The following is a 25,241-nucleotide window of genomic DNA, read 5'->3' on the forward strand; positions in this document are numbered from 1 at the left end:
GCCTCCTCCATGAAGGAAACATTTTCAGTTTATTTTCCTACAGATGACACATAGCCATCTGGATTTTGTCAATGTTTTGTTTAGTGCCTTTCAACAGTATTTTGATGGCACAGAGCCATTGCCTGAAAGCAAGCGACTCTCTGTGAATGAAGTGGGAGTTTTTTCAGTGGAGGGAAAGAGGTTTCGAAGGGCAGCTGTTGACCCTGCTAGGCGCAGTACTTGGGACACTCAACCTGGGCCAGCGCCACTGCAGATTCAGCTTGACAATGAGTTTCCCAAGAAAATGAGCCAGCACAGTGGAGCGCTACTAGGTTATCTACAACTAAGAAAAGGAGTTGCCCATCCTGCACAGCCAGAGGCAAAAAAAGGACAGAGCCCGTGACCAAGGAAGTGAGGACAGCCAGGGAAAACCCTGTATCTGTAGGTGGCCAACCACCGTCACACAGTGCAACAGGGGCCCCCTCTCCTATTATCCTCCTCCGACTTAAGTGGGCTTGCTTTTCCCAAGATGTTGTTAGGAGCCAGGACCAGGCCGGGTCCTACGCGCCCCGCAGCGGGATAGGGACAGCTCAGCCGCTCGGGCATGAGGCGGGCAGCAGCCCTCCACTCCAGGGCACCCGCTCCTACTAGGATCCGCTTCCTCGCTCCAGGCCCCGAGCGCGTGACACGCCCCGAACCCCGACGGACCGGCCCGTGGCCCAGTCACAGGAGCTACCCCGCCCCCCGGAAATGAGGTCAGAAGACTCCGCAAGCCCTGCTCCTCTCGCCGGAGGGAATAAGCGCTCCCTCCCCTGAAACCGGAAGTACCGCAGGCTTCCCCTTCCCCCTCTCCAAACCCGGAGATGGAAGGGGGAGACTGGACTTCCTCTTCCCCTCGCTCTGGAAGTAGTAGCGGGTTTCGTCCTCCGGCCCCAAGCCGGAAGTAGCTGAGGGTGCCTGTTGCTCGCTCCGCGGTGCTGCGGGGCCCGGTGGGAGCAGGGTGAGTGCGCTGCGGGCCGGGCTCCAGGCTTCCCCGCCTGGCCGCCCCTTGTCACCGTCCCCGCGGCCTCCTGCCGGCCCTGCTTGGCGCCGGGGGTGTCCTCGGGCGCGTCTGTGCCGAGGTTACCACGGGGGAGCGGAGCGCGGGCACGGCCGAGCTGCGAGGCCGAGCCCCGCCTGCACCTGCACCTAGACTAGGCGAGAGGCCTCGTCGCCGGTTACACTGAGGCCGCGTGAAACCGCAGGAAAACGCGCGCTCGGTGCCGGCGTCTCGTGCTAAGTGCTATGGCGCCGTAGCCAAGCCAGGGCTGTTCGGGGGAGGCAAGTCTCCAGATTGTATTAAGGACCCTGCTCAGTTATCTTCTAGCTGCTCTGCACTGATGAAACCAGCGCAGCTGCCTGTCTCCGCCCTGGCACTGTACTAAGGCGTGAACTGGCCCCGGTACTGTCCTGCACTTTGGGAGCATTTTGCATGTGTGCTGGAAGAGCCTTGATAGATGAACCAGACAATGTTTCTGGTGTCATGTCTCTTACAGAAACACAAGAAAGTAATATGAGAGAGGTTGTACAAGTAGTGAGTCTTGTTTTCAATTCAAGGTTGAATAGATGGATTTCCCCCTCCCCTCCCCCCAGGAGATACTATGTCAATAGGAGGCAGGGCAGGGTTGAAGATGGGGCCTTGAGGTGATGTCAGAAGAGCTTTTGCCATTTATCTCTAACATACATTTCTAAATCTTTGCATTAGAAAGAACTCTAAACTGTGTCCTACTTGTCCTGGCCTCTTAAGATGCTTTAGACAGTTGAAGGAGTCTGTATTTTCTAACACTGTTACAAATTCCTTTGTTCACAGTATTCCTGTCAATGGATGTCACTTGACTTTTCCCTTCACCACTGTGAGTCTGGTCTGCTGATTGTCCAGCAAGCATGAGCGGCTCCAAGCCTGATATTCTTTGGGCTCCACACCATGTTGATCGATTTGTTGTATGTGATTCTGAACTGAGTCTCTACCTCATTGAGTCCGCTGTGAGTTCAGAACCCAAAGCAGGATCCTTGCGATTGTCAGAAGAAACTACAGCTACATTGCTATCAATAAACTCAGACACACCCTACATGAAATGTGTGGCTTGGTATCCTAAATACGATCCGGAATGTCTCCTAGCTGTTGGACAGGCCAATGGCAGAGTTGTTCTTACCAGCCTTGGACAGGATCACAACTCAAAATCCAAAGACTTGATAGGCAAAGAATTTGTCCCAAAACATGCCCGACAATGCAATACCCTAGCATGGAATCCACTGGACAGTAACTGGCTTGCTGCTGGTCTAGATAAACACCGGGCTGACTTTTCAGTACTGATTTGGGATATCAGTAGCAAATACACTCCAGAGACTGCAGTTGCCACAGAGAAAGTAAGACTTTCAGCTGGTGATACTGAAGCAGGGCTGGTAGTCACAAAGCCACTTTATGAATTGGGACAGAATGACGCTTGTCTTTCTCTTTGTTGGCTTCCACGGGATCAGAAGCTTCTTTTAGCTGGAATGCACCGAAACCTGGCTATCTTTGATCTTAGGAACACAAGCCAAAAGATGTTTGTAAATACTAAGGCTGTCCAGGGGGTAACTGTAGACCCATATTTCCATGATCGTGTGGCTTCCTTCTATGAAGGCCAGGTTGCCATATGGGACCTCAGAAAATTTGAAAAACCTGTTTTGACCCTGACAGAGCAACCAAAGCCCCTAACAAAAGTAGCATGGTGTCCAACAAGAACTGGACTCCTAGCTACTTTAACCAGGGATAGTAACATCATTAGATTGTATGACATGCAGCATACTCCCACACCTATTGGAGATGAAACAGAACCTACAATCATTGAAAGAAGTGTGCAGCCATGTGACAATTACATTGCTTCCTTTGCATGGCATCCTACAAGTCAAAATCGAATGGTTGTTGTTACTCCCAACAGAGCGATGTCTGACTTCACTGTCTTTGAAAGGATTTCTTTGGCATGGAGTCCAGTAACTTCCTTAATGTGGGCGTGTGGCCGACACTTGTATGAATGCACAGAGGAAGGAAAGGCTAGTTCTTTAGAAAAAGATATAGCCACCAAAATGCGTCTGAGAGCTTTATCTAGGTATGGCCTTGATACTGAGCAGGTCTGGAGAAATCATCTTCTAGCTGGAAATGAAGATCCTCAGCTGAAGTCGCTTTGGTACACTCTGCATTATATCCTTTCAGATGTAAACAATTGTAGAAAAGGGAGAGAATTGCAAGGGAGCCTTCTAGTCTCTCTGTAAACTGTTTATGTTGTATATTAAATACATAAAGAGCATGAAGTTTGAATAGTGTGAAGTCTAAATAGTGTGGGACACTGCAATACTCTATGAACACTGGGAATGCAGGGAATCAAAAATTGTACTTTTCAGGCAGATGGGAAAAAATTATTGGAGGATGTATGTTTTAAGGTCTGTCTCCTTAACCAGCTGGGAATACCTCAAAATATGCTTACCTGTGTGCATAATCAGAATAACGTTTATTTAATTTATATAAATACTGTGTCTTTTTTTCTTTAATTGTATTTAGTAACTCTTCCATTGCTGTTGGTGATATGTCAGTTCCTCAGCTTGAGTTGTGATAACTCTAATATTTGAAAGGGACTTTGAAGATGAAAAATCTACAAGTACTAAATATTTAGCGATCAAAAATGTACCCTGAATGCTGCCTATTTTTAGATGGTTAGATAATCTTTTAAATGGAAACTGTAGTCCATTTAGTGTCATATTTTTAACTATCACTTTGGCAGAATAGAGAGGAAACTGGATATTCCTTGTCCCGCTTACTTTCATTAAAGGTTTGTCTAAATGAGGAAATACACCAGCACAGTAATATTGTTATAATACTAAACCTAAAGTAAGGGCTTATCTCTCATGTGAAGTTCTTCAAAACTAGCTGCTCCCAAAAAAACTGTGTGTTGCTATGTTTGTAATCCTGAGGTCTTTGAAAATGCCTGGATGTTAGATAACCAGTTGGGTGGTGTTCTATTCATTCCTTTTCAGTGAATAGTGGGCTGGTTTCTTTCTCCGTCACCTTTCCTTAACATAGTATGAATTGTCATTTCTGTGCACAGTACAGCTCTCCATTTTAGAGGGGACTGTGACTCAGAACCCCACAGTCTGAGCTGGTCCTGGTTAACCTATAAACAATTAGTAGATAAGGAAACTTTGTATGATAGTAATTCATAGTAACAGAATTCTGTATGTTATGTCAGTTTGTTAAAAGTTACCACCATGGTTAGCATATTGCTTTCAGTGTACAAATAGTGCAGGGGTGACCAAGATATAGCCCATGGACCAGATCCAACTCTCAGAGTTGTGGCATTTGGCCTGCAAGACTTTCTGTGGGTCCAGATATTTGGCAGCAGTGGAGTGATGGCACTGTTAATTGCTACAGTTCCTGTGGGGAATCAAATGATGCAGGCCTATGGACTGGCCTCACATGTCGGGTCAGGCCCAGGTGGTCAGATGCATTTGGCATCGCTGCATTAGTATGATATTTGTTGTGGAAAGGCTAGTATGTAAGATGATTCTAGTAAAATCTAAAGCTGAACAATTGGGGCTTTTTTCCCTGTAATTAAACTTTAAGGCTTTTTCATATTTCCTATATCTGAAAATACTTATGAAGCAGTATACTGAAGATATGGATCAGAAACTTTCAGGGAACAAAGGCCCCTTAGTTTACGCAGGCATCAAATCAATTGTGAAGTCATCTTTGGGTAAGAACGTTGTGTCTTAATAACAATTACATTGTAGCACATCTACAAAAGCTTTTTTTTGAGACATCTGGTTTTTGTTGTCATTTCAAAATTATTAAGTTGTTGGAGTTCATTTTGGATCATGTTTCACTGAGGCATAACATGCAATGTGTTAGTTTTCAGTTACTGTGGAATATGAGCATACATATCAGAGCAGCTTATATGCTGTAAGTACATGCTTTGGAGTAATTTATTCATGAGCCCCTGCTCTATACCTCTGCTTGTGCATCAACTTTCTACATAAATAGTTTCTAGTTGGCTCTTAGAGAAACCATACTGGACTAAACTTGTATTTTGAGTACTATTGCCAGATAATGTCTTATTTTGAAAGCTAAGCGAGATTGCTTGAAAGGTCACAAAGATTCATTTCAAATGTTTTATTCTGCATAAATGTAGTCTTAAACTATTATTTTCCCATAACTTCTTACAATATATTTTTCCTACACAAGGATGTAGTGATAGCTAAACTGACTTCGTGTTTGTCTCCATTTGTGTAACAACATAACGTAAACAGGAATACTGAACATGTGTGTGTAATGTGTAAAATTGCCCTCTCCTTTGTGCCATGCACTTATTCAGCTGAATAAGTGCATACTCTTCATTGTCTCCATCTTTTCTGTCACCTGTTTTTCTGTCTAATTTAGTCTGTTGGAGCTAAGATTAGATGTTTTTGTTTTTGGAAGACTCTGTACATGTTTAGCTGCTGAAAATAGTAATAGAAGAGCTAGTAATAAGGTGCTATTTTATTATCGTTTTAAGTTTGATTTTTCTTTCTAAAAAATGAGCATTGTGTTCAGTTTGTTACAAAGTTCAGTTTTGTAATTTTTCAGTGAATTTAAAGATTATGTTTTCCAATTCATAGATATGTCAAATAATTTATGTTGTGTTCCTTTTCAGGAACAACAGAGAACCTCAGGCATAGTCGGAGTGGATCTGATAGGCAGGCAGATATTATTCAGTACCTAAGTGAGGAAAGATCCTTGGCCCTGCAGCTCTGTGGATGGATAAAGAAGGGCACAGCTTTGGATGTGGAACCCTTCCTAAATTCTTTGGAACAAGAAGGAGACTGGGAGCGAGCTGCTGCAGTAGCACTTTTCAACTTGGATATACGGCGAGCAATACAGATATTAAATAAAGGAGCTTCTTCAGGAAAAGGTATATACTGTTATATAATATCTTCACTTTTCGTGGGGGGATAGCTTTCTGCCATACTACGAGATCATTTTTCATTGCCATGGTAACATCTTTGGATATCAGTGGGCTTCATACAAAATTCACGAAGTTAAAGTAAGGGTTGGATTAGACCAGTGCTTGCCAACCTTTTCCAGCCCAAGGCACGCTTACATTAAAAAATTTTTGTGGCACACCTGTTAAGGCATTCCCCATCCTCATACCTATTGTAGCTTATTGCCATGGCAAAATTCTGCGGCACACCTGTTCATTTCTGATGGCATGCTTTTGTGTCATGGCACACCGGTTGGGAAACACTGAATTAGACCTTCTGTTAGTACTTACATTCTTGTCTGTGATTCCTTTCTTTTAATTAAGTCTCCATCCCTTGCTCTTTTTAGAATTGTACTAATGCCCTACTATGTACAGTTAGAATTTCTTATGTATTAAACTAGTACTTCCTAGTGTCTCAGAAGGGATTGTATCTGGTAAAATCCCAAGATGAATGGTCTTTTGTAAACCTGTATTTTAGTTTGATATTATAGAAGGGGAAAGAGTTTCCTTTTTTTTTTTTTTATTTCCATGTGTTCTGGTAGCTTTCTCTCCCCCTGTGCCACTGATGTAGCAAAAATCCACTGATGATCAGGATGCAGCAAAATGTTTCATTTGAACAAGCATTTGGATGGGTGGGGCAAGGGAGTCACTGAGCCGCTGGGACCTAGTGGCAATGACGGGAGCCCCATGCCACAGGTCTCACTGGTGGCACCACAGCATGCCGAACTCTGGAAGTATGGCAGCAGTAGGATCACCTTCAGTAAAAAAAAAAAAAAAAAAAAAAATCACTAAAAATCATTACATTATGCAGAAAAGATTTTAAATGCACAGAAAGTTAAAACCCAGTGTATTTTGGAGGGGGGACTCCATTTAATAACTGCATGTTGTGGTCCTGATTCTCACAGAGTGCTGTGCCCAAGTGATTCCCCAAGCTGATACAGAGTACCACTGTCTTCCCGGGGGTGTCCTTGTACAGAGCTCCTAGCAGAAGTCTGAAGTTGCACAATTGGTATTTGCAGACTGTTGAGTAGGGAGGATTTTTTAAATATTTTGGACAAAATGCATTTTAGTTGAGACGTGCTCTTTCTTCAGCTTGAATAAATTTTCAGAGATCCAGGATGGATTCTGGTCACTTGCTTCTGACCAGAAAGAGTGAGGTAAATGAAAAACTTCACTTTTTCCATCTAGAAAGAGGTGGTGAGATTATAATGCTGTACCATGAAAATGTTCAGAAGTTTATTTTTTATTCCAGTACAGAACAAAAATGCATTTAATAATGGGGTAGGTGAAATAGAATCTTTGCTCTTACTGGGTTTGTCTGTATACTCAAAATCATAGTTAAATGCAGTCTTAACTTTGTCATCTTGCAAATATAAATTATGATTTTGATCATCATTAATCATGGTATATTTGCTTAAGTTATTATTTCACACTTACAGTGATGTCTCTTTCTGACAGCACTTAGGAGCTGGTTTGGATACACAGATTTTCATACTGTATCACTGTTAGAAAATAACCCATGCTGTATTTATACAAAACAGGCATCCGTACTTGATCAGACTTAACAATGACTAATTACAAGCAGTTTCAAAACTGTGAAATGGTAGTTGTTGTGTCATATGGATTTCTAAGCCACTAGTCTACCTGAGCAGCGTGATTTAAAGTAGCAAATTAAGATACATTTTCATAGAACTGGTATAGTTAATGAGTACAGGACCATGTTTGTACAAGTTCTTGCACTTTGGCTGAGGTCCTATCCTTGAGTATTCAAACATAATGCTTTTATGGATTACTCATTCAGATGAACTCACCTCAAACTGATGTTTTCAGTTGTATTTTGTATTTTTTTTCAAATCAACTTCCCTTTTTGGAAATGGAAGACAGTCTTCTTAAATCTTAATCACTGTGCTTTATTGGTTGTTTCTAATGCTCAGGTGATCTGAACCTCAATGTAGTAGCAATGGCCTTATCAGGCTATACAGATGAGAAGAACTCCCTTTGGAGAGAAATGTGCAGCACTTTAAGACTGCAGTTAAACAACCCCTACTTGTGTGCTATGTTTGCTTTTCTGACAAGTGAGGCTGGTTCATATGATGGAGTTTTGGTAAGCAACCTTTTAACTTAAGCAAACTTTTGAACTTTAAAAGCTATCTTTTTTTAACTTTTGTCCTTGAATGTAATTTAAATGTATTTTAAATGATTACAGAGGATCTTATATAAACTTTTGCATTTATTCAGATTAGGATTTATCATTTGTTTCCTCCTAATGCTGGTTGCAGCCTCCTGATGATTATTTTCTTTAGAAGTTCTGATATTTATAGACATTAAAATAGAATAAAACAAACACATCACATTAAGCTAAAAACACTCAAATGAAGTAGCAAAGAGTAAATAAATTGAGGCAAACAAACTAAAGGAAAAGATGATAAACACATAGCAATTTTCTAAAAAGAAGAGTTGGAAATTTAAATAGTCTCAAGGTTTGTTTTCCTTACATCATAGAAACACATCAGGTTTTCCACCAAAAAGAGATCTGACCAAATACTCTTCCCTGTTTTGACAATATTGGTGAGAATTATTTATTGATACAAGAATGAGTAGGGTTTTTAAGGAGAGGGGATATCTCAGATGCACAACAAAATGAGCCTGAAGGGAAAAAAAAAAGTAGAAAGCAAATTCTCTTGTCTTGACAGACTTCAGATCACCAAATATATTTGAAATATCTGTGTTTTCTCTGTAACCATTTTACTTTATAAAAATTTTACTTTGTTATAAACATGTATTACATGTATTAAATTATTTTCTGTACAACTGTTTTGACAATATGTGGTACTTTAGGTCCAGAGACAGAATGACCTTAAACTAAGTTTATGGGTTTATTTTTTCATGAAGTACAAGGAAATCTCTGTGTGTTAGGGTGATCTTATAGCTGCTATGGTTGAGGAAATATGCAAGAGGCAAGGGGTTTTTTCGGGGTGAAATCTTTTATTGGATCAGCTGTCAAGCCTTCGGAGAGTACAGATATTTTAGAGTGGAATCGGGAATGTTGTAATAAGTTAATGATGTTGGTGTTCTGGGTGTCAGTGTCTTGATTCTCTCTTGTGTTGCTGGTCCAATAAAAAAATATCACCCCCAAAAACTCCTTGCCTCTCCTACAAGTTAATCTGTAACTGTTATTTCTAAGTTGGGTTTTAGTCTGTGTGAAAGAGCAAAACAATAAGCTAATGACGCGTATGCGCATAAACCAGTAGTTAGAAAAAGCTGTCCGTTTCCATGGTAATCTGTCTGATGCAGGGGTACTTTCCTACTTTGTATATATAGTGCCCATCACATTGTGTCTCAGTGGTCTCAGTTGAGGCCATCAGCAACTGAAGATGAGATAGTGTACCCTCAGCAAGTTCGCAAGTGACACCAAGCTGGGTGGAGTAGCAGATACGCTGGAGGGGTAGGGCTAGGATTTAGAGAGACCTCGACAAATTGAGGGTTGAACTAAAAGGAATCTCATGAGGTTCAATAAGAACAAGTACAAAGTCCTACGCATAGGATGGAACAATCTCATGCACCAGTATAGGCTGGGGAACCAACTGGCTGAGCAGCAGCTCTGCAGAAAATGGTCCTGGGGGTTACAGTGGACAAGAAGCTGAATATGAGCGAACACCCTTGTTGCAAAGAATACTGATGGCATACTAGGTTGCATTAGTAGGGGTGTTGCCAGCAGATCAAGGGAAGTAATTATTCCCCTCTATTTGGCACAGGTAAGGCCACATCTGGAGTTCTGTGCCCAGCTGTGGGTCCCTCACTACAGAAAGGATGTGGCCAAATTGGAGGACAGCAAAAATGGTTAGGGGGCTGGGACACATGCCTTAGAGGACTGGCTGAGAGAACTGGGCTTATTTAGTCTGGAGAAGGGAAGACGGGGGGTGGGGTGGTAATTGTAGCCTTGAGCTGCCTGAAGGGTGGTCCCAAAGAGGATGGAGCTAGACTGTTCCCAGTGGTGGCAGATGACAGAACAAGAAGCAGTGGTCTCAAATTGCAGCGAAGGGAAGTTTAGGTTAAATGTTAGGAAAAACTTTCTCATGAGTAGGGTAATGAAGCATTGAAACAGGTACCCAGAGAGGTTGGGGACTCTGCATCCTTGGAGGCTTTTAAGACCTGGGTAGACAAAGCCTTGACTGGGATGATCTAGTTGGGGATGGTCCTGCTTTGAACAGGGGGTTGGACTAAATGACCTCCTGATGTCCCTTCCAACCTTAGTTTTCTATGATTCTACTACTGTAGTACAAGTAATAAACAATGTAACAAATTATTTTGAAAATTATGTATTTTAATGTCTTGTTCAAAAGAGACTAAGTATTCAATTGTACTGTTGATTCTTGTTTTTCACTTGGTTACTCCATCCCATCTGTTATTTTCCTCTGCCTCCTTTTTCTCACTTGTCTGTATTTCTCAATTACCTGGTCCTCCTCCCCTCCCCTCGCTGGTTCTGTGGTGGTAATTTTGGCTGTTTGTGCTGACTATGAATTGATGCTCCGTGATTTGCCAGTCTTCCATAGATCAAAGTGTGATTTAGTGAGTTGGGCTTTTCTGATGTTATGGTAGAATACCCTGGGTGCGACAGTCTTGCTTTGATTGTTAAACCTATAAAAATAGCACCTGGAACTTGAAATAGTTCATGTCAGCATGTAAACACAACTTTTACTTGCATTATGTCAAATACACAATATTATATATAAAATAAGACAGTATTCTGATCTTGAACAGAATGTCTTGGAAACTTCCGCTTTTGATATAGCATATTTTCTTTATTGTTTTTCATAATAGTATGAAAATAATGTAGCAGTAAGAGACAGAGTGGCATTTGCTTGTAAGTTCCTCAATGATGCTCAGGTAAGTCTGTATTTTGAATGTTGGTACGACCTGGTATGCCATTCTGTATGATTTAGTCGGAAATCTTTATAGAAAATGCTGAAGGTGAATAGTGGAAGTAGTGACTCACTTCATTTTGTAATTTTCCTGAAAATAATAAGAAATAAACTAAACTGTGTTAATAAAATGGGGGTGGCAGAGGCTGCAGCTGTGGCTCCAAACCCAGGTTGGGGCTGAAGCTGGAGCTTTAGCACCTGCTTGCCCTCCTTCTCTGCCTCCTTTGCCTTGTACTCAAATCCAGGACAAGGGGCATTCCCCCCATGCTCACTGAGGGGGAGGGAACCTTCTCTTGGATTTGAGAAAATATGGTGTCTATGTCATAACATAACAGCATAACCTACTTTAGGAGAAATATTTGTTGATAAGCAAATATTGGAGATCTTGATTTTGAAATATGAGAACATAAGATCTTTATGTTATCTTTATTGAAAAAACAGTATGTTTTTACTAGAATCTTATGATTAAAAACTTCAGTAATGCACTAATTCTGTCTAAGTGGTTACCCATTCAGTGCACTAGGGTTCAGTTTGCATGGAGTCATGCTAGGACTGGGTCAAAGTACGCAGAATTGATTTTCCATGGTTTATCTTGTAGTTGTCTTGTTTCCTTCTTTCTCTGGCTCATGTACCTGATTAAGATTGCAAAAAAGAAGGCTATTTTGATTTCACAAACTTAGGTAAGGTCTTTATTTCATCCAACTATTTTTGAGGAAAATCTAAGTTAAACATCCAAGTGTAATAGAAACTAATGTATTTAAACTACATAAAATGTTTGCTGTCATACCACAACAAAACACATTTGGAAACCAACAGCTAAGATTCATGGTCTTCTGAAAGCTTTTCTTCATAAATAGATGTAAACACTTATATTGTGGATTGATTCAAATGAAATACAATTTTGGAAATAAAGTAGGTTGTATTAACAGTGGGAAAGGATTTTTTTAAATTACTGAATCAGAACCTACATAGAGGCTTATTGTTTTTTTCCCACTATTTCAGGAAATATTGAGTATGTTGACCAGGATTTTGATTTTACTGCATTGAAGTGGATGTGTCTGTGTTTTACACTAACTTTTTCTACATAAATTCCAACTTTTAGTTGAAAAACTTTCTCTGGGGGAAAACTTCATCAAAATATTGAGGTGCTGCCAGAAGCAAAACTCTTCATGTTAGAAGAATATGACCAGAAAACTGAGTTGATATCTTTTTCTTCCTCAGTTGAATAGATTTATTGAGAAGCTGACAAATGAAATGAAAGATGCTGGGAATCTAGAGGGAATCCTGTTAACAGGACTGACAAAAGATGGAGTAGACCTAATGGAAAGCTACGTTGATAGAACTGGGGATGTTCAGACAGCAAGCTATTGTATGTTGCAGGTTAGTTCATCTCTCTGAAGTAGTTACAGATTACTCTATTATGTGTATTGGAAAACTGTGTCTATTTTCTTCAGTACTGTGGGCATAAAATCTTATAAGACGAACAGAAAAGTTCCCATAGTATGAAAATAAAGCTATGTGCTATTTCTTGTTTATGCAACATTAAGGCTTCAGCTGGCAGATGGCCTTACTGCACTGTCCAGATTGTAAAGATTTCCTGGGAAGAAGGGAAAAGAGATTAAATGATCCTTTCCCTTCCCATTAGCTTAGACATGTACCATCCATTGTCTGATGATGATATAGCTCTCAGGCAAAATCTGAGGTTGGCAGTTTGTTTAAATTCTCAGTGTCTTTCCTGCTTCAAAGCAATTTATATCAGCACTGAAATTATTTTATTGTTACTAGACAAAGGGTGGCAAAATATGGCCCACAGGCCAGATCCAGCTCACCAACCGACTGAATTTGGCCTGTGGGCAGGTGCCCACCAATTGATTGGATCCTGCCTGGCTGCCCCACAGCGCTTTGCATGGAGCTGAGCCCTGCCTGCTCCCACCCAGGACAGCCCATGCCACACTCCCCCCACACACCTGCCCCACACCTGCCAGATAGCACCATCCCAACCAGTGTGCACAGCTTCCCAGTGGGGCAGCTCTTGGTGAGGCTGCAGCTATCCAGGTACTGGTTAGCTCCACCTGCTTCCAGCAGATCCTCCTCCTGCACTGTTCCTGGAAGCAGGTGCGCACGGAAGCCATGGGGACAGATGCCCAGCCAGAGGAGGTGGGGAGTTACAACCGAGTGGCTCCTGGCCTAACATGTGGGGCTCCAGCTCTAGTTCCTGGCTGCTTTCCAACCACTTCACCCACCTGATGCAGTGAGCAGCCACCTGCAGGTGGCTGAGTGGATGAAAGGCAGCTGGGAGCTGGAGCTGGAACCCCGCACACTGGGACAGCAGCTGCCTGGCTGCAGCTTCCCCCTCCTGGCTGGATGTATGGTGTCTAGCACACATCCTATGGCTTCCCTGAGCAGTGCAGCAGAGGGAGGAGGAGCCACTGAAGTTGAGGTGAACTGAATATTAACTGGGCACCTGCAGCAGCAGCCTCACTGGGAGGCTGTGCACAGTGACTGGGGCGGTACTGTCTGGTGGGTACAGGTAGGTATGTGGTGTGGGCTGCCCTGACCAGGAGCGAGCAGGCCTCAGTCCACTGTGGAGTGCCACAGGTGCAACTGCAGGTGAGGAAACAGATTGCACCTGTACCACCTGGGCTAGCTTTGCTGCACATGCCCCTTGCCTCCTGCCCCCTCCACCTACTCCCAGCTGGCTCCCAGGACTTAGGGCATGGGCAGCCCCTCCTCCCTCCATACACACACACACCCACCTACCCCACACACACTATACAAGAGTAAGACTCTTGTATGGGACTCTTCAGCCCCATAGGGCTCAGGGGAGACTTGGTGGCAGCCTGTAAGTATACAAGGGGTGTACACCAGGATCTGGGAAAACAGTTGTTCACCAGGGCCCTCCGAGGGATAACAAGGTCTAATGGCCACAGACTTCTGGAAGGTTGATTTAGACTGGACATAAGGAAAAACTTCTTTATGGTCCAAGTGTCCAGGGTCTGGAACAGACTGCCCCCAGAGGTGGTGCAAGCACCTACTCTGGACTCATTCAGAAAAGTTTAGATGCTTATCTTACTGGGATCATTTGACCCCAGCAGACTTCCTGCCTATGATGGGGAGCTGGAGTCGATGATCTCGCAAGGTCCCTTCTAGCCCATAATGTCTATGAAATCTATTAAATCTATGAAGACTGTTTTGAGTTATTATGCAATTACCTCTATATACACTACTCTCAAAAACATAAATCAGGACAAAAATCATTTTTAAAAAAAAATATATTCTAATATTTGATTTTTAGCATGTGGGGTTTTTTTATCTATAATTTGTTAAAATGATATATTCTGAAAGATTTTACATGTGCACCTCTCAACAGCTCACCAAAACTTGAGTGACCCTCCAGCTGAAATAATTGCCCACCCCTGCTCTAGACCTTGCTGGCAGAGTTGCCATTGCTACCACTCACTGTTGTTCATGCCTACCCATAGATAGATAGGTTCTTCCCTTAAATTTTAAAAGACTTGTAAAGCTCTTTTGGGGAAGTGAGCCAGTGGAACGGGGGACATTACAGTATGGGCATTTTCATCCTGATCAATAGCTGTAAGCATTAGGAGAGATATTAAATGCAGTTTTCAAGACCTACCAGCATTATGACTTACTGCGTTTAGTCATCTCATTACATGCCCCCTTGTAGGCTTACTTCCACATTTATAGTGTCCTTTGGGGGGTGGGGGGGCTGTGTGCTATGTTGGCTCCCAGCCCCCTTCAGATCCTTTCTCACATCCCCTTTTCCCATATTCTGCTATCACATAACAATGTGCAAAATGGAAATATGGTTTTATTGTTTATTACATCAAGAACCATTTGAAAAACCTGTGCTTTCATACCTTGTTTAACATACCCCTCCCCTTTGCCTGATGTACTGCTTCAATGTCCTCTTTTTGCTGTCTTTACTTAAAATGTAAGCTTCTGTTAGTGGGGATTATATCAATATTTTCATAACGTGGCATGTGCATGCAAATGGTAAAGCATACTTTGATTTGCCATGGCTGGTTATATAGAATATGAATTAAAATGTTCTCACAAATGGTTGGACAGAATACTAATATTGTATAGTAACTTCGTAGGGCAAGAAGATACTTCAGTCACTGGATGGGTACTTCATATGCAGAATTCATGTCTGGAAACTGGTGTTAGATTTCTTTATTAAATAACATAAGAATATAAGAATTGCCATTTATGGGGTCAGACCATAGGTCCATCTTGCCCAGTAACCCATGTCAGACAGTAGCAGAGTGTGAACTGGGTATGATCAGGGTTTTTTCCATTCTTCCTCTCTTACTTGCAGCCTCCAGCATTTAAAGTCTTGGACGTTCTAATTCAGAGGCTGTATCCCTAACTCCCCTGCTCAACAGCTACTGATGCCCTTTTCCTCCAGGAATTTGTCCAGTCGTTTTTTGGAATCTGGCCAAACTGTCAGCTTTCACAGTATCTGATGGCCATGAGTTCTAGGCTTTAAATAACACACTCTGTGAAAAAAAAATCTTGTTAGTTTTGAACTTACTACCTACTGGTTTTATTTTGTGACCCCTAGTTTTGTATTGTGAGAGAGAGTGTAAATCACTTTGCAATTTAGCATTTTGTAAATCTTTATCATGTCTCCCCTCAAGTGTCTGTTTTCTAAATAGTCTCTGATCTGGAAACCCCTCCATACCACTAATCAACCTTGTTACTCTCCTCTGTACTTTCTCTAGTTCTTCTATATCCTGTTCTAAGGTGTGGGGGCCGGAACTGGATGCAGTATTCAAGGTGTGAACACACCATGGATTTATAAAAGGACATGATACTTTCAGTTCTAACAATTCCCTTCTTAATAATCCCTAACATTTTGTTTGCCTCTTGATGGCTGCTGAGCACTGAGTTGATGTTTTTTGCAACCAGTCCACAATAACTCCTGGATATCTTTCCTGTGTGGTAGCAGCTAATGTAGAGCCCATCATAATGTAGGTAGATTTCAGGTTATTTTTGCCCAGGTGCATCACTTTACACTTTTCTGTGTTGAATTGCTTCTGCCATTTAGTTTCCCATTCCCTGAAATGTCCCAGACCTTTCTGCTGTTTCTCACAGTTTGCCTTGGTCTTTACTATTTTGGATAATTTTGTCATCTTGCAATTCACCCCCTTTTCCAGATCATTTATGTATATGTTAAACAGCAGTGGTCTCAACACAGATCCCTTGGGGCTCTGCTGTTTATATCTTTCCAGCCTGAAAACTGACCATTTATATTTACTCTTTTCTTTCCACCTTTATGATGGTTTCTAATCTAAACTAATAGACAATCTTGAATTTTTGTTTATGGTTATATTGCATTGTAGTACTTTTGGTATACAAATAATTGTATAAAATTGCTGTGTGTGTGTGTGTGTGTGTGTGTTTTGGGATTTTTCCCCATAATTTAGGGTTCCCCATCAGATGTGCTTAAGGATGAGAGGGTTCAATACTGGATTGAGAACTACAGAAATTTGTTGGATGCTTGGAGGTTCTGGCATAAACGAGCAGAGTTTGATATTCATAGAAGTAAGCTGGATCCCAGTTCAAAACCTTTAGCCCAGGTATGTATATAACATTTTTCAATATTGTGATCAGTTCTAGCTAATGCACACAGAAAGGAGACATGTACCTTTAACATAATAAGTTACCTGTTCTTGTTAACCGCACCTTAGCCTCCATCAGTACAGATTTTGCAAAAGGGAGACCTAGTTTTAGGACCAACCTGTAATGTAGCCATAAATACCTTCTGAAAGTAATTGGCATGAAAAGGAGGGAAAAGTGTAATTTGGGGGAGATTAACCATCAAGATGGTAATTTTTTATCATGTTAGATGATAGAAAAATACAACAATTTCTTTATAAAACATTTGCCAAGTTTTTTTTCTTAAAGTAGGCTCTCTTCCCTCCAATTATTAGAACTGTTTCACTCTTTTCTAAAACTTCTGAAGCATGCCTTCCAATGTCTTTGATCTTCAGCACTCTCTAAAAGGAAGGCAGATGATTGTTTCATTCTTTACTGAAAAGAATAATAAAAAAATTATCAGTATACTGACCTCAACACCCATCTCATTCTGAACAGATAGTTGAACAGTGACAGATATTTATGAAAAAAATCTTGAATTTCTTTGTATTGTGTAAAGTGTGTGTAGCTAATCATTTGTGTTTGATGATAAATCACCAGGTTTCCTTAAGACATAATTGGCTGTAGACATTGTTTTAAGATTCCCATTATGCTAAGAATAGGAAAGGGAAGTCCTCCTACAAGATACATCTTTCAGGTTTACAAAAATATACACTATTTCTTTGAAACTCCAGTTCTGAAAGACTAGAGACAGAAGTTACACAGAAACAGGTTTAAGTGATCAGAGACTGGTTTAAACCTGTAACAACATAGAAGTTCATTGCACATAAACCAATTTAAAAATGGCTGAAGCTGGTTTAAGATAAACTGGTTGAATGTAGTATCAGACTTAACTGATTTGGGTCAAACCAGTGTATGAAACTTCTGTCCCAGACCCCTTCCTAGTTCAAGTGAAATCACAGTCCACCGACATCCCAGCATTTTGCAGCCATGGGTTGGACTGTGCTGTCTGCTCCAGAGAGCAGGGCTGGCCCTGCCCCTTTGCTCCCTAGCTGGAGCAGTGAGGGCTAGCTCACTGGCCTCACTGGGTGGCTCACTACCCTCTTACCCCCCAGGCAAACCCCTGCTGGGGTCTGAGGGCTGGGGCCAAAGAGGGGATTTAAACTTCCCTTTCCCTGAGTACAGAGCTGCCCTGCCCTGCTTACTTGGTGCTGGCTGTGCCTGGGGACTACAAATCGCAGAGGCATCTGGAAGTGAGAAGAGAAATTGATGAGTAACCCTGAAGAGTCCTGCTTCTGTGAGTCTGGACTGTGAATTCCACAGACCCTGGGGGCACCAGGAAGAGAAAGTGAACACACAACCCATGCTGGCTGTACCAGAGAGCTGTGCTCTAGTGCCACCTGGCTTCTGGCTTGAGCCACTGCAGGCATGTGGCTGCGTTTCCCAAATCAAAAGCTGAATGTCTGTTCCTTTGCTTTTCATTCAGTCTTTGCAGCTTAAGCTAACCTGCAAAGACTGAATCAATTCAGCCTCAGGCTTTTTGACTATATTTAGCCTAACTTTCTATTGTAGATAAGATGTTAGGCTTTTTTGTTGGGATGATTTATTTGTGTGTGAATGTTGAGACTGGATTTTTTCTGTTGTCCCTTATCAATATTATCTAACTAATTTTGGCTTTTGTTCTGTACTTAATTGCTGTAGGTGTTTGTGAGTTGCAATTTCTGTGGGAAATCAATATCTTACAGCTGTTCAGCCATACCTCATCAAGGGCGGGGTTTTAGTCAATATGGTGTGAGTGGCTCACCAACCAAGTCAAAGGTTACTAGCTGTCCTGGTTGTCGCAAACCTCTTCCTCGCTGTGCACTTTGCCTTATAAATATGGGCACACCAGTTTCCAGTTGTCCAGGTATGGAATAATTTTAAGAAATATTTTTAATATCCAAATCAGTACTAATTAAAAGTAGCATTAATAGCCCCTGTTAAAAGACATTCTGTTGCAAATGTTTTTGTTTCTAATGTAACAGTTTTTCCAGATTTCCATAGGTGGGTTAAAGGAGTTGTATGGAATGCGATAATTATATATGCTGTCAGATATCATAATATTGTTATTTGGTTCTTCAGTACTAATGAAGTACCAAACATTAGATTCCCAAAAGGTCTTGGGCCACGCAGGGCAGTACATTTTGACATCTATAGGCACCTTCTACCTAGTGGAATCCATTACCCCAGCTTGATTGTCTAGGTTCCCTATACCATTCACAAAATAATTAAATGGGATTCATGCTGAGCAGGATTAATTCAAGTTTGCTAATAGGAAAAACTACGGGGAAAAACATTGCTTAAAACTCATCCCTCTCCAGGGCTTAGGCACTGTCCTGGAGCCCTTGTCTAACTTGGCTCTCTCCAATCAGGTTTTACCATTTTGAGTCTTCTGCAGGAGTTACAGCTTGCATAGGCATCTTTTTCTGAAATAATAAAATACTAGAAATTCATTATTGCTAACAAATCTACAAGTATAGGATGAAGAAATACTACAGCTGTGATTAAAACTGATCTGAGAAGGGAAAATATATCAAAAAGGAAGGTGCATATATATTTTTGTACTTCTTCGTTGAAGTGTGGCAATGTAGGCCCAGATTCCCAAGTTTCTAAGAAATTTAATTGCCTCTTTTTTTAGGTATTTAGGTCCAGAGGTGCCAAATACATGGAGGCCTGAGGGCCCTGGCCCCCCTCGGGAAGAGGACTGTCACCTGAAATGTGTAAAACTTTCCACATGTCTATCATCTTAGCTTCCCCACCCCTCCCCCAGGCAAAAATAAAAGTTGGTGCCTACGTTTAGGTCCATCATTTTAAGTACTGCTGGCAACTGATCAGAGACAACCTGAGCAGGGTATGGGGCCTGCAGCAAATCAGTCTGTGCGGCTGAAGCCCCAGAGACCTGCAGAGCAGATTTCCCAGGCTAGGCAGCCTCTCTTGTTACCAGGGCCTGATTCTGTAGGTATACTTAGAGCACACCTAAACTAGGTGCAGCCTGCCCAAAAGACCTCTGACATAACAGGGAGTAGAGGGTATCTGTTGCACTGGGCTATGGGACAGTGCCTCTCCAAATCAGCCCAGAACAGGTACTTGAACCCAAGTTACTCGCATCCCTGTGTACTAGGGGTCCTTTTTTTTTTCTGGACTGTGAAAATGTTGTGCTTAGGCACAAAATTCCAGGAAAAGATACGTGGGTAAGGATCTTTGTGGAAGAAGGCACCTTGGGCCAGATTATCTGCTTAGATGCCCAAGCCCAAATACTTCCTGTAGCATTTTATTCCCAGTTAGCTTAGGTGGATTATTGCCTATACCCTGGAGCAGGGACCAACAACCTTTAACAAGCTGCAGGCTGGATGGCTTCAGTGGCACATAATGTGCTGTGGGTGAGGTGCATTCCCTGTGCCCCCAACCAAAGCCATCTGTGTGAGAGCTACACTTGCACTGCTGCTTCCAGCCTCCTGCTCCCCAGCTGCAGCAGCATGGATGCAGATTCCAGCTGATGGGGAGCTGCGTCAGGTCTGGGCAGCTGCAACCTGAATCTGCTACACTCAGAAGGCTGAGAGGAGCAGGAAGAAGTGGAAGCAGCATGAACACAACTTGCAGGTACCTGATTCCAGCTTAGCTCCCCACCAGCTGGAAGCTGTGCCCATGCCACTGCTGCTTCCCTCAGCCCCCTGCTCTGCCTTTCCCTTGGATGTGGTATGGGCACAGCTGGAAGCTGCCCAGCCCTAGCACAGCTCTCCACTGGTTGGACATTGAATCTGCTCCACAGATGGAGAGTGGGGAGTTGGGAACAGTGATGATGTTGTGGGCACAGCTCCCAGCTTCTTGGTGCAGGCAAAGGCCCCACTGCTGACATGCCACCAGAACCATCCAACCCACATTGGACTAGAGCCAGGAGGGTGGGAAAAAGTGGCAGCAGCACAAGCTCAGCTGGAAGCTGCCTGGCCCTTGTATGGTCACAGGCATAAGCAAAGCCCTTCACCTCCACAGATGGGATCTGGCCTATAGGCTGTATGTTACCAAGCCCTGCCCTAAGGCAGTTATTCTCAGCCAGGGTGTAACCACTCTGTAGTGCCATGAGATCCTTCTAAACACAATATCAACATTGTTAGGTGTGCAAATACCTACACGTGATTTCAACCCAAAGATGTCAAATAGAAATCCATAGTGTCAAAAATATTCTGACCTGTTGCGGTCTTTCTGAGTACTTTGCAATGGAAGAATTGCTCTATTATTTTTGAAAGGTAATAAAACAAGTAAAAACTCAGAGCTGGCATCTTCCTAGGAGTTCCTTGAGTCTAAAAATGTTGAGAGCCACTGCCCTAGACAGTTTAGCCATGGGAGACATTGTGAAAATTGATTCATATCTTGAAAATTGAAATGTAGTGTTTGTATAGAAAATGATGTGCATATAGGAATTTAAAGTCTGAGTTTATTTCATTCCTCTTTCTCTCTTCTGTGTAACAGTACAATGGTTTTGGAAAAATTTCTACTGCTAACTAGCAAATAAATGAGGTTTATTTGATGTCTATAGCATCTGTCAGTCTTACTGCCAAATGCTATAAAAGTCAGTAACTGGGTTTATAGCTCAGTGATGTGATAAGGCTATGGAATATGCTATTGTGTTGCTATAAACGCATACATCTCTCCTGCTTGTTTCACTAGTGTATCTGTAATTTTTTTGTGAAATTGTTTTCATTCTGCAGCTTACAGTGATATTGCTTATTAGTATGAGGATCTGCAGCAGCAGTCTAGGAAAGCAGATCATGTATGAAACTTGGAATAAACTAAATAAAATAGAAAATACAGCTGTATTGAAAGAGATTGTATTATATATTTATGTATGATTAATATGCATCCTGAGGTCACTGTGACTGTAGGAGCTAAAACGGTAGTTTAACCACTGTACTTCTGTTGCCTTTGCTGATTCCCTATTTGTTTAAGTGACTCATAGAATAAAAATGTGTTGCTTGCATGCATGCTTCCACAGGCTTTTTAAGGAAGAAATTTTACAAATCCTGTTATGTGGCTGTCTCAAAGTTGTGTAAAATTCACAACCAGTAACACTAAAATGTTATAGGCTTAATTAAAAAATATCATGTGGGGGAGAGATGCTAAAGCTTTAGGCTCAGAATAATGGATTAAATACTTTTCATTTATTTTCTCATGATGCTGTCTTTTTTTCTATATAAATTTATCATTTATACAAGTTTATCATTTGATTTATCTTTCTAAATCAAGTTTGTTTTGGCTTATGCATGCTAACAGAGCATGTAAAGTACCAGTGCAGAAGAATAAAATGTAATGAATGAAAATGTCTTGTCTATATCTAGGAGGTTCCAAATCTGATGAAAAGGTGGACCTTAGCAAGGACAAGAAATTAGCCCAGTTCAACAACTGGTTTACTTGGTGCCACAACTGTAGGCATGGTGGGCATGCTGGACACATGCTCAGCTGGTTCAGGTAAACTAGCAAAATTACAATATTTTAACTTCTTTTAATTGATGTGTATTGTGCCACGTAGCATGTGCCTCCTTGGCTGTACTCTTATGTAAGATGTTTTATTTCTTCTTTAAATATTTTATATCAAATGTAATTTAAGGCATATGCAGAGGGGAGCAAAGCTAAAGTTTGAGATTTTAACCTTAACTCTGCATCTAACTTAATAATGTATTAATGCTGGCTTTTGCATAAAATGTATGTATTAGTCAATAGACCCAGTTCTTCTTAAGACAACACAAAAGAGATTTGGAGTAATCAGCAGTGTCTGATTCCCAGACACTACACCCAGTAATATCTGCTAGCTCCTCTGTCATGAAAGCCAGACCATGTTAAGAAACTGCTATAAAACTGACCTGTCTTTCTCTTTTCTCTTTTCCATGGCTGTCTTTGAACAAGTTGTGCTATTTGTGGGTTCTTTCTGGAAAAGTTTGGAGAGAACTGTCATGATAGCGGACATAGAAACTGAGAATACCCATGGGGAACAAAGCTACTTTCAGGGGTATTCTAGGGGAGGGGGAAACTTTCAACCTCAGGAAACAGTCTGCCAAACTGGAGAGTTTTAAAATTGAAGCAAAGGCTATAATAGTTATGGTGATCGAGAAGCCATTTATTACTCTTTGCCTTAGTGTTGGTTTTAGATTTTTCTGCCTAATTTTATTTTTACCTTGTGATACGCAAGGCTAAGTTTTTGCCTTTCTATATACTCTCAGGTTGTGTTGTGACAGGAGTTAAGTTGTATCCTGATACAGTATGTTGGGTAGGATAAGCTTCTGAGTTGATTTATGTTACGTTTCAAGATATGCTATGTTGCATAAAGTCTTCCATGCCAGACACAATGAGCAAATTTCCCTCCATATTATGTATCATATAGGGTCAGATCTCCCAGATGTCATCTTACCCCTCTGTTATTAGTACTTATTATGGGGCTGTTTGAGCCCAGTTTGTCATACCATTCTGAATTCCCCTGCATAAATTAAAATTTTTATTATGTATCTGTTTGGGTTGCCATTTTACGCATTCTTTATTACTACTTGCACAGTATGTTTGCTGTTGATCTGTGCTGTAAATCTGTGATGAACACTTCATCTTAGGAAATACAACAGTGAAACAACAAACCCATTCACAGTCAGATAATTCCCTATTTTCTTTTTCATCCAGGGACCACACCGAGTGCCCAGTTTCTGCATGTTCATGTAAGTGTATGCAGTTGGATACAACAGGGAATCTTGTGCCAGCAGAGATTGTACAGACATAAAGCATTAGAACTTCAAATTTGGACTTTGTTAATGTCTTTCACAACCTAAACACATACCTCTAGCACAAGTTTCTCATGACTCCTCTATGCTGGGAAAATGAAATTGCTATCAAATCAGCAATTTGATGTGTTAATAGATTTGATGTGCATCATAGAGCCAGGTGTTGCTGGAATATGCCTATAAGTGGGCTGAAGTAGTTCATTCCAGACACACTTGCAGAAGCTTTGCTGGAATTCGGAGCACTCTTCACAGAGATTTTCAGCAGAATGCTGACCTGTCCTTGGGACTTTCATTCAATGTGAGCCAGCATCACAAAGTGTTTGGTGGAAGTTTTTCTCTTTTCAGATAGATATTTGAAGGCTGTTGAGAAAATACTTGAGTCTTGCTGGGATTGATTCATCATCACTACTCATTAAATGCAAAGAATGACTGTATTGAAGAGTGCAACTATTGAAATGTTTTCTATGGATTTTTGTTTGGAAGAAAAGATGCTTCTACTTTTTTTCTGTATTCATAGTTTTTTTTTTAATGCTAAGACAGTAGTATCAGTGCAAGTTAAGGTCTTATTTATTGGCTTTAACTACACGTCTGGCAATTTTGAATGGTAATTCTTAATTCAACCCTTTTTATTTCTCTAATGGAAAAGTCCCTAAACGTGGTGTATAGAATACAGATCAATTCGGATTATTATGAAAGGATTCTCAAATTCCACCGTGCTTTGTAAAAATCAGTTTGAGCTGAAGTATTGATTATTGGACCCCATAGGAATTTTAGGTATTTCTGGGGTTTGAGTATCCAGACTGTGGAAAAACAGGGTGTAGCCGCACTTTTAAGATATTCTAAAAAGAAAGTGTAAAATGCACTAATTTAAATTCTGATTCAGGTCACTAATGGACATTGAGCAAACTCTTAGATCTGCAGTTTCAAGTCTTTGATATAAGATTTGTTTCAGAGGTATTTCGCTAGTTGGGATTAAAATTCATTAATAGCACATGAGAGCAATTGAATGTCACCTTGCAATATTATGCTTGGATCTAGTCAGTGTGTCAGTATTTTATCCATGGTTTTTCTTTTTTTAAAAGCAACAAAATTCACAACAAAAGCACACAAATTTGAAGAAGTTTGTTTTGAGATAGGTGGTGGTGAGGATAGTTTATTTGGAAAGGTGTACTTTATTTACTAGTAAAAATAACAAGGTTGACACCTACGTATCAACATATAGTTGAAGATATAATAAAGTGGTATATCACTGCCAGTACTGCGAAAAGAAATTGGTGTTTGAAAATAGGATATACAGTAAAATGCAACTGGTTATAAGTGTTGTACTGTGTTTGGTACCAAGACTGAAGGTAAAAACCTATTACCCTGTAAATTTTGTATGTGATACATCATATACCTTGTTTTCTTTTGGAACCTATTAATATCATGTACTTAATACAGTTACTCTAAAATGCTTGCCTAATTGATAGTCTTATTTTTAAACTAAAATTAAAAAGGTACAAACACTGGTACAAAGGCTTTCTTACAAGGGTAAGTTGAGGTCTTCCTTATTATCAGCTAATACTTCCTTCTGTTGGCCCAGTTATATTTTTCACCATTTCTATTACTTATCGACAGAACTTTTCCAGTTGAAATATGCTCTATTAATAAATATAAAAGAGTGCTTGTAAAATACCATGTAAGGTACTATTTTTCTTATATAGAATCAGTGATATCATATTTACATTTCATTTTACAAGAATTTTAAAATGACAAGGATGTATTTTTATTCCACAACTACTGATCTTCAATATCATCTATATCTGGGGTAAACATGTACTCATTTGAATGTGTTTTAGTCACTCCCATGCATTTTGTTTCAAATTCCAGTACTTCTCAGAAACTAGATT

At 41.0% G+C, this 25,241-nt stretch overlaps 1 protein-coding gene across 1 annotated transcript; it reads left to right on the forward strand.

Annotated features, from left to right (window-relative positions):
• Positions 1–874: 874 nt before the first annotated feature.
• MIOS (meiosis regulator for oocyte development) lies at positions 875–25,026 on the forward strand. Its single transcript, XM_019508468.1, has 11 exons — positions 875–979; positions 1,829–3,199; positions 4,647–4,745; positions 5,682–5,939; positions 7,943–8,112; positions 10,830–10,895; positions 12,152–12,310; positions 16,384–16,536; positions 18,257–18,461; positions 21,928–22,057; positions 23,255–25,026. Exons 2-11 carry the CDS (start codon positions 1,903–1,905, stop codon positions 23,349–23,351), a joined length of 2,634 nt encoding a protein of 877 aa, XP_019364013.1. The 5' UTR covers positions 875–979; positions 1,829–1,902; the 3' UTR covers positions 23,352–25,026.
• Positions 25,027–25,241: the final 215 nt, after the last annotated feature.

Source organism: Gavialis gangeticus, unplaced genomic scaffold, assembly GCF_001723915.1.
Source record: "Gavialis gangeticus isolate Ggan-Ray unplaced genomic scaffold, GavGan_comp1, whole genome shotgun sequence".
NCBI classification, from domain to species: Eukaryota; Metazoa; Chordata; order Crocodylia; family Gavialidae; genus Gavialis; species Gavialis gangeticus.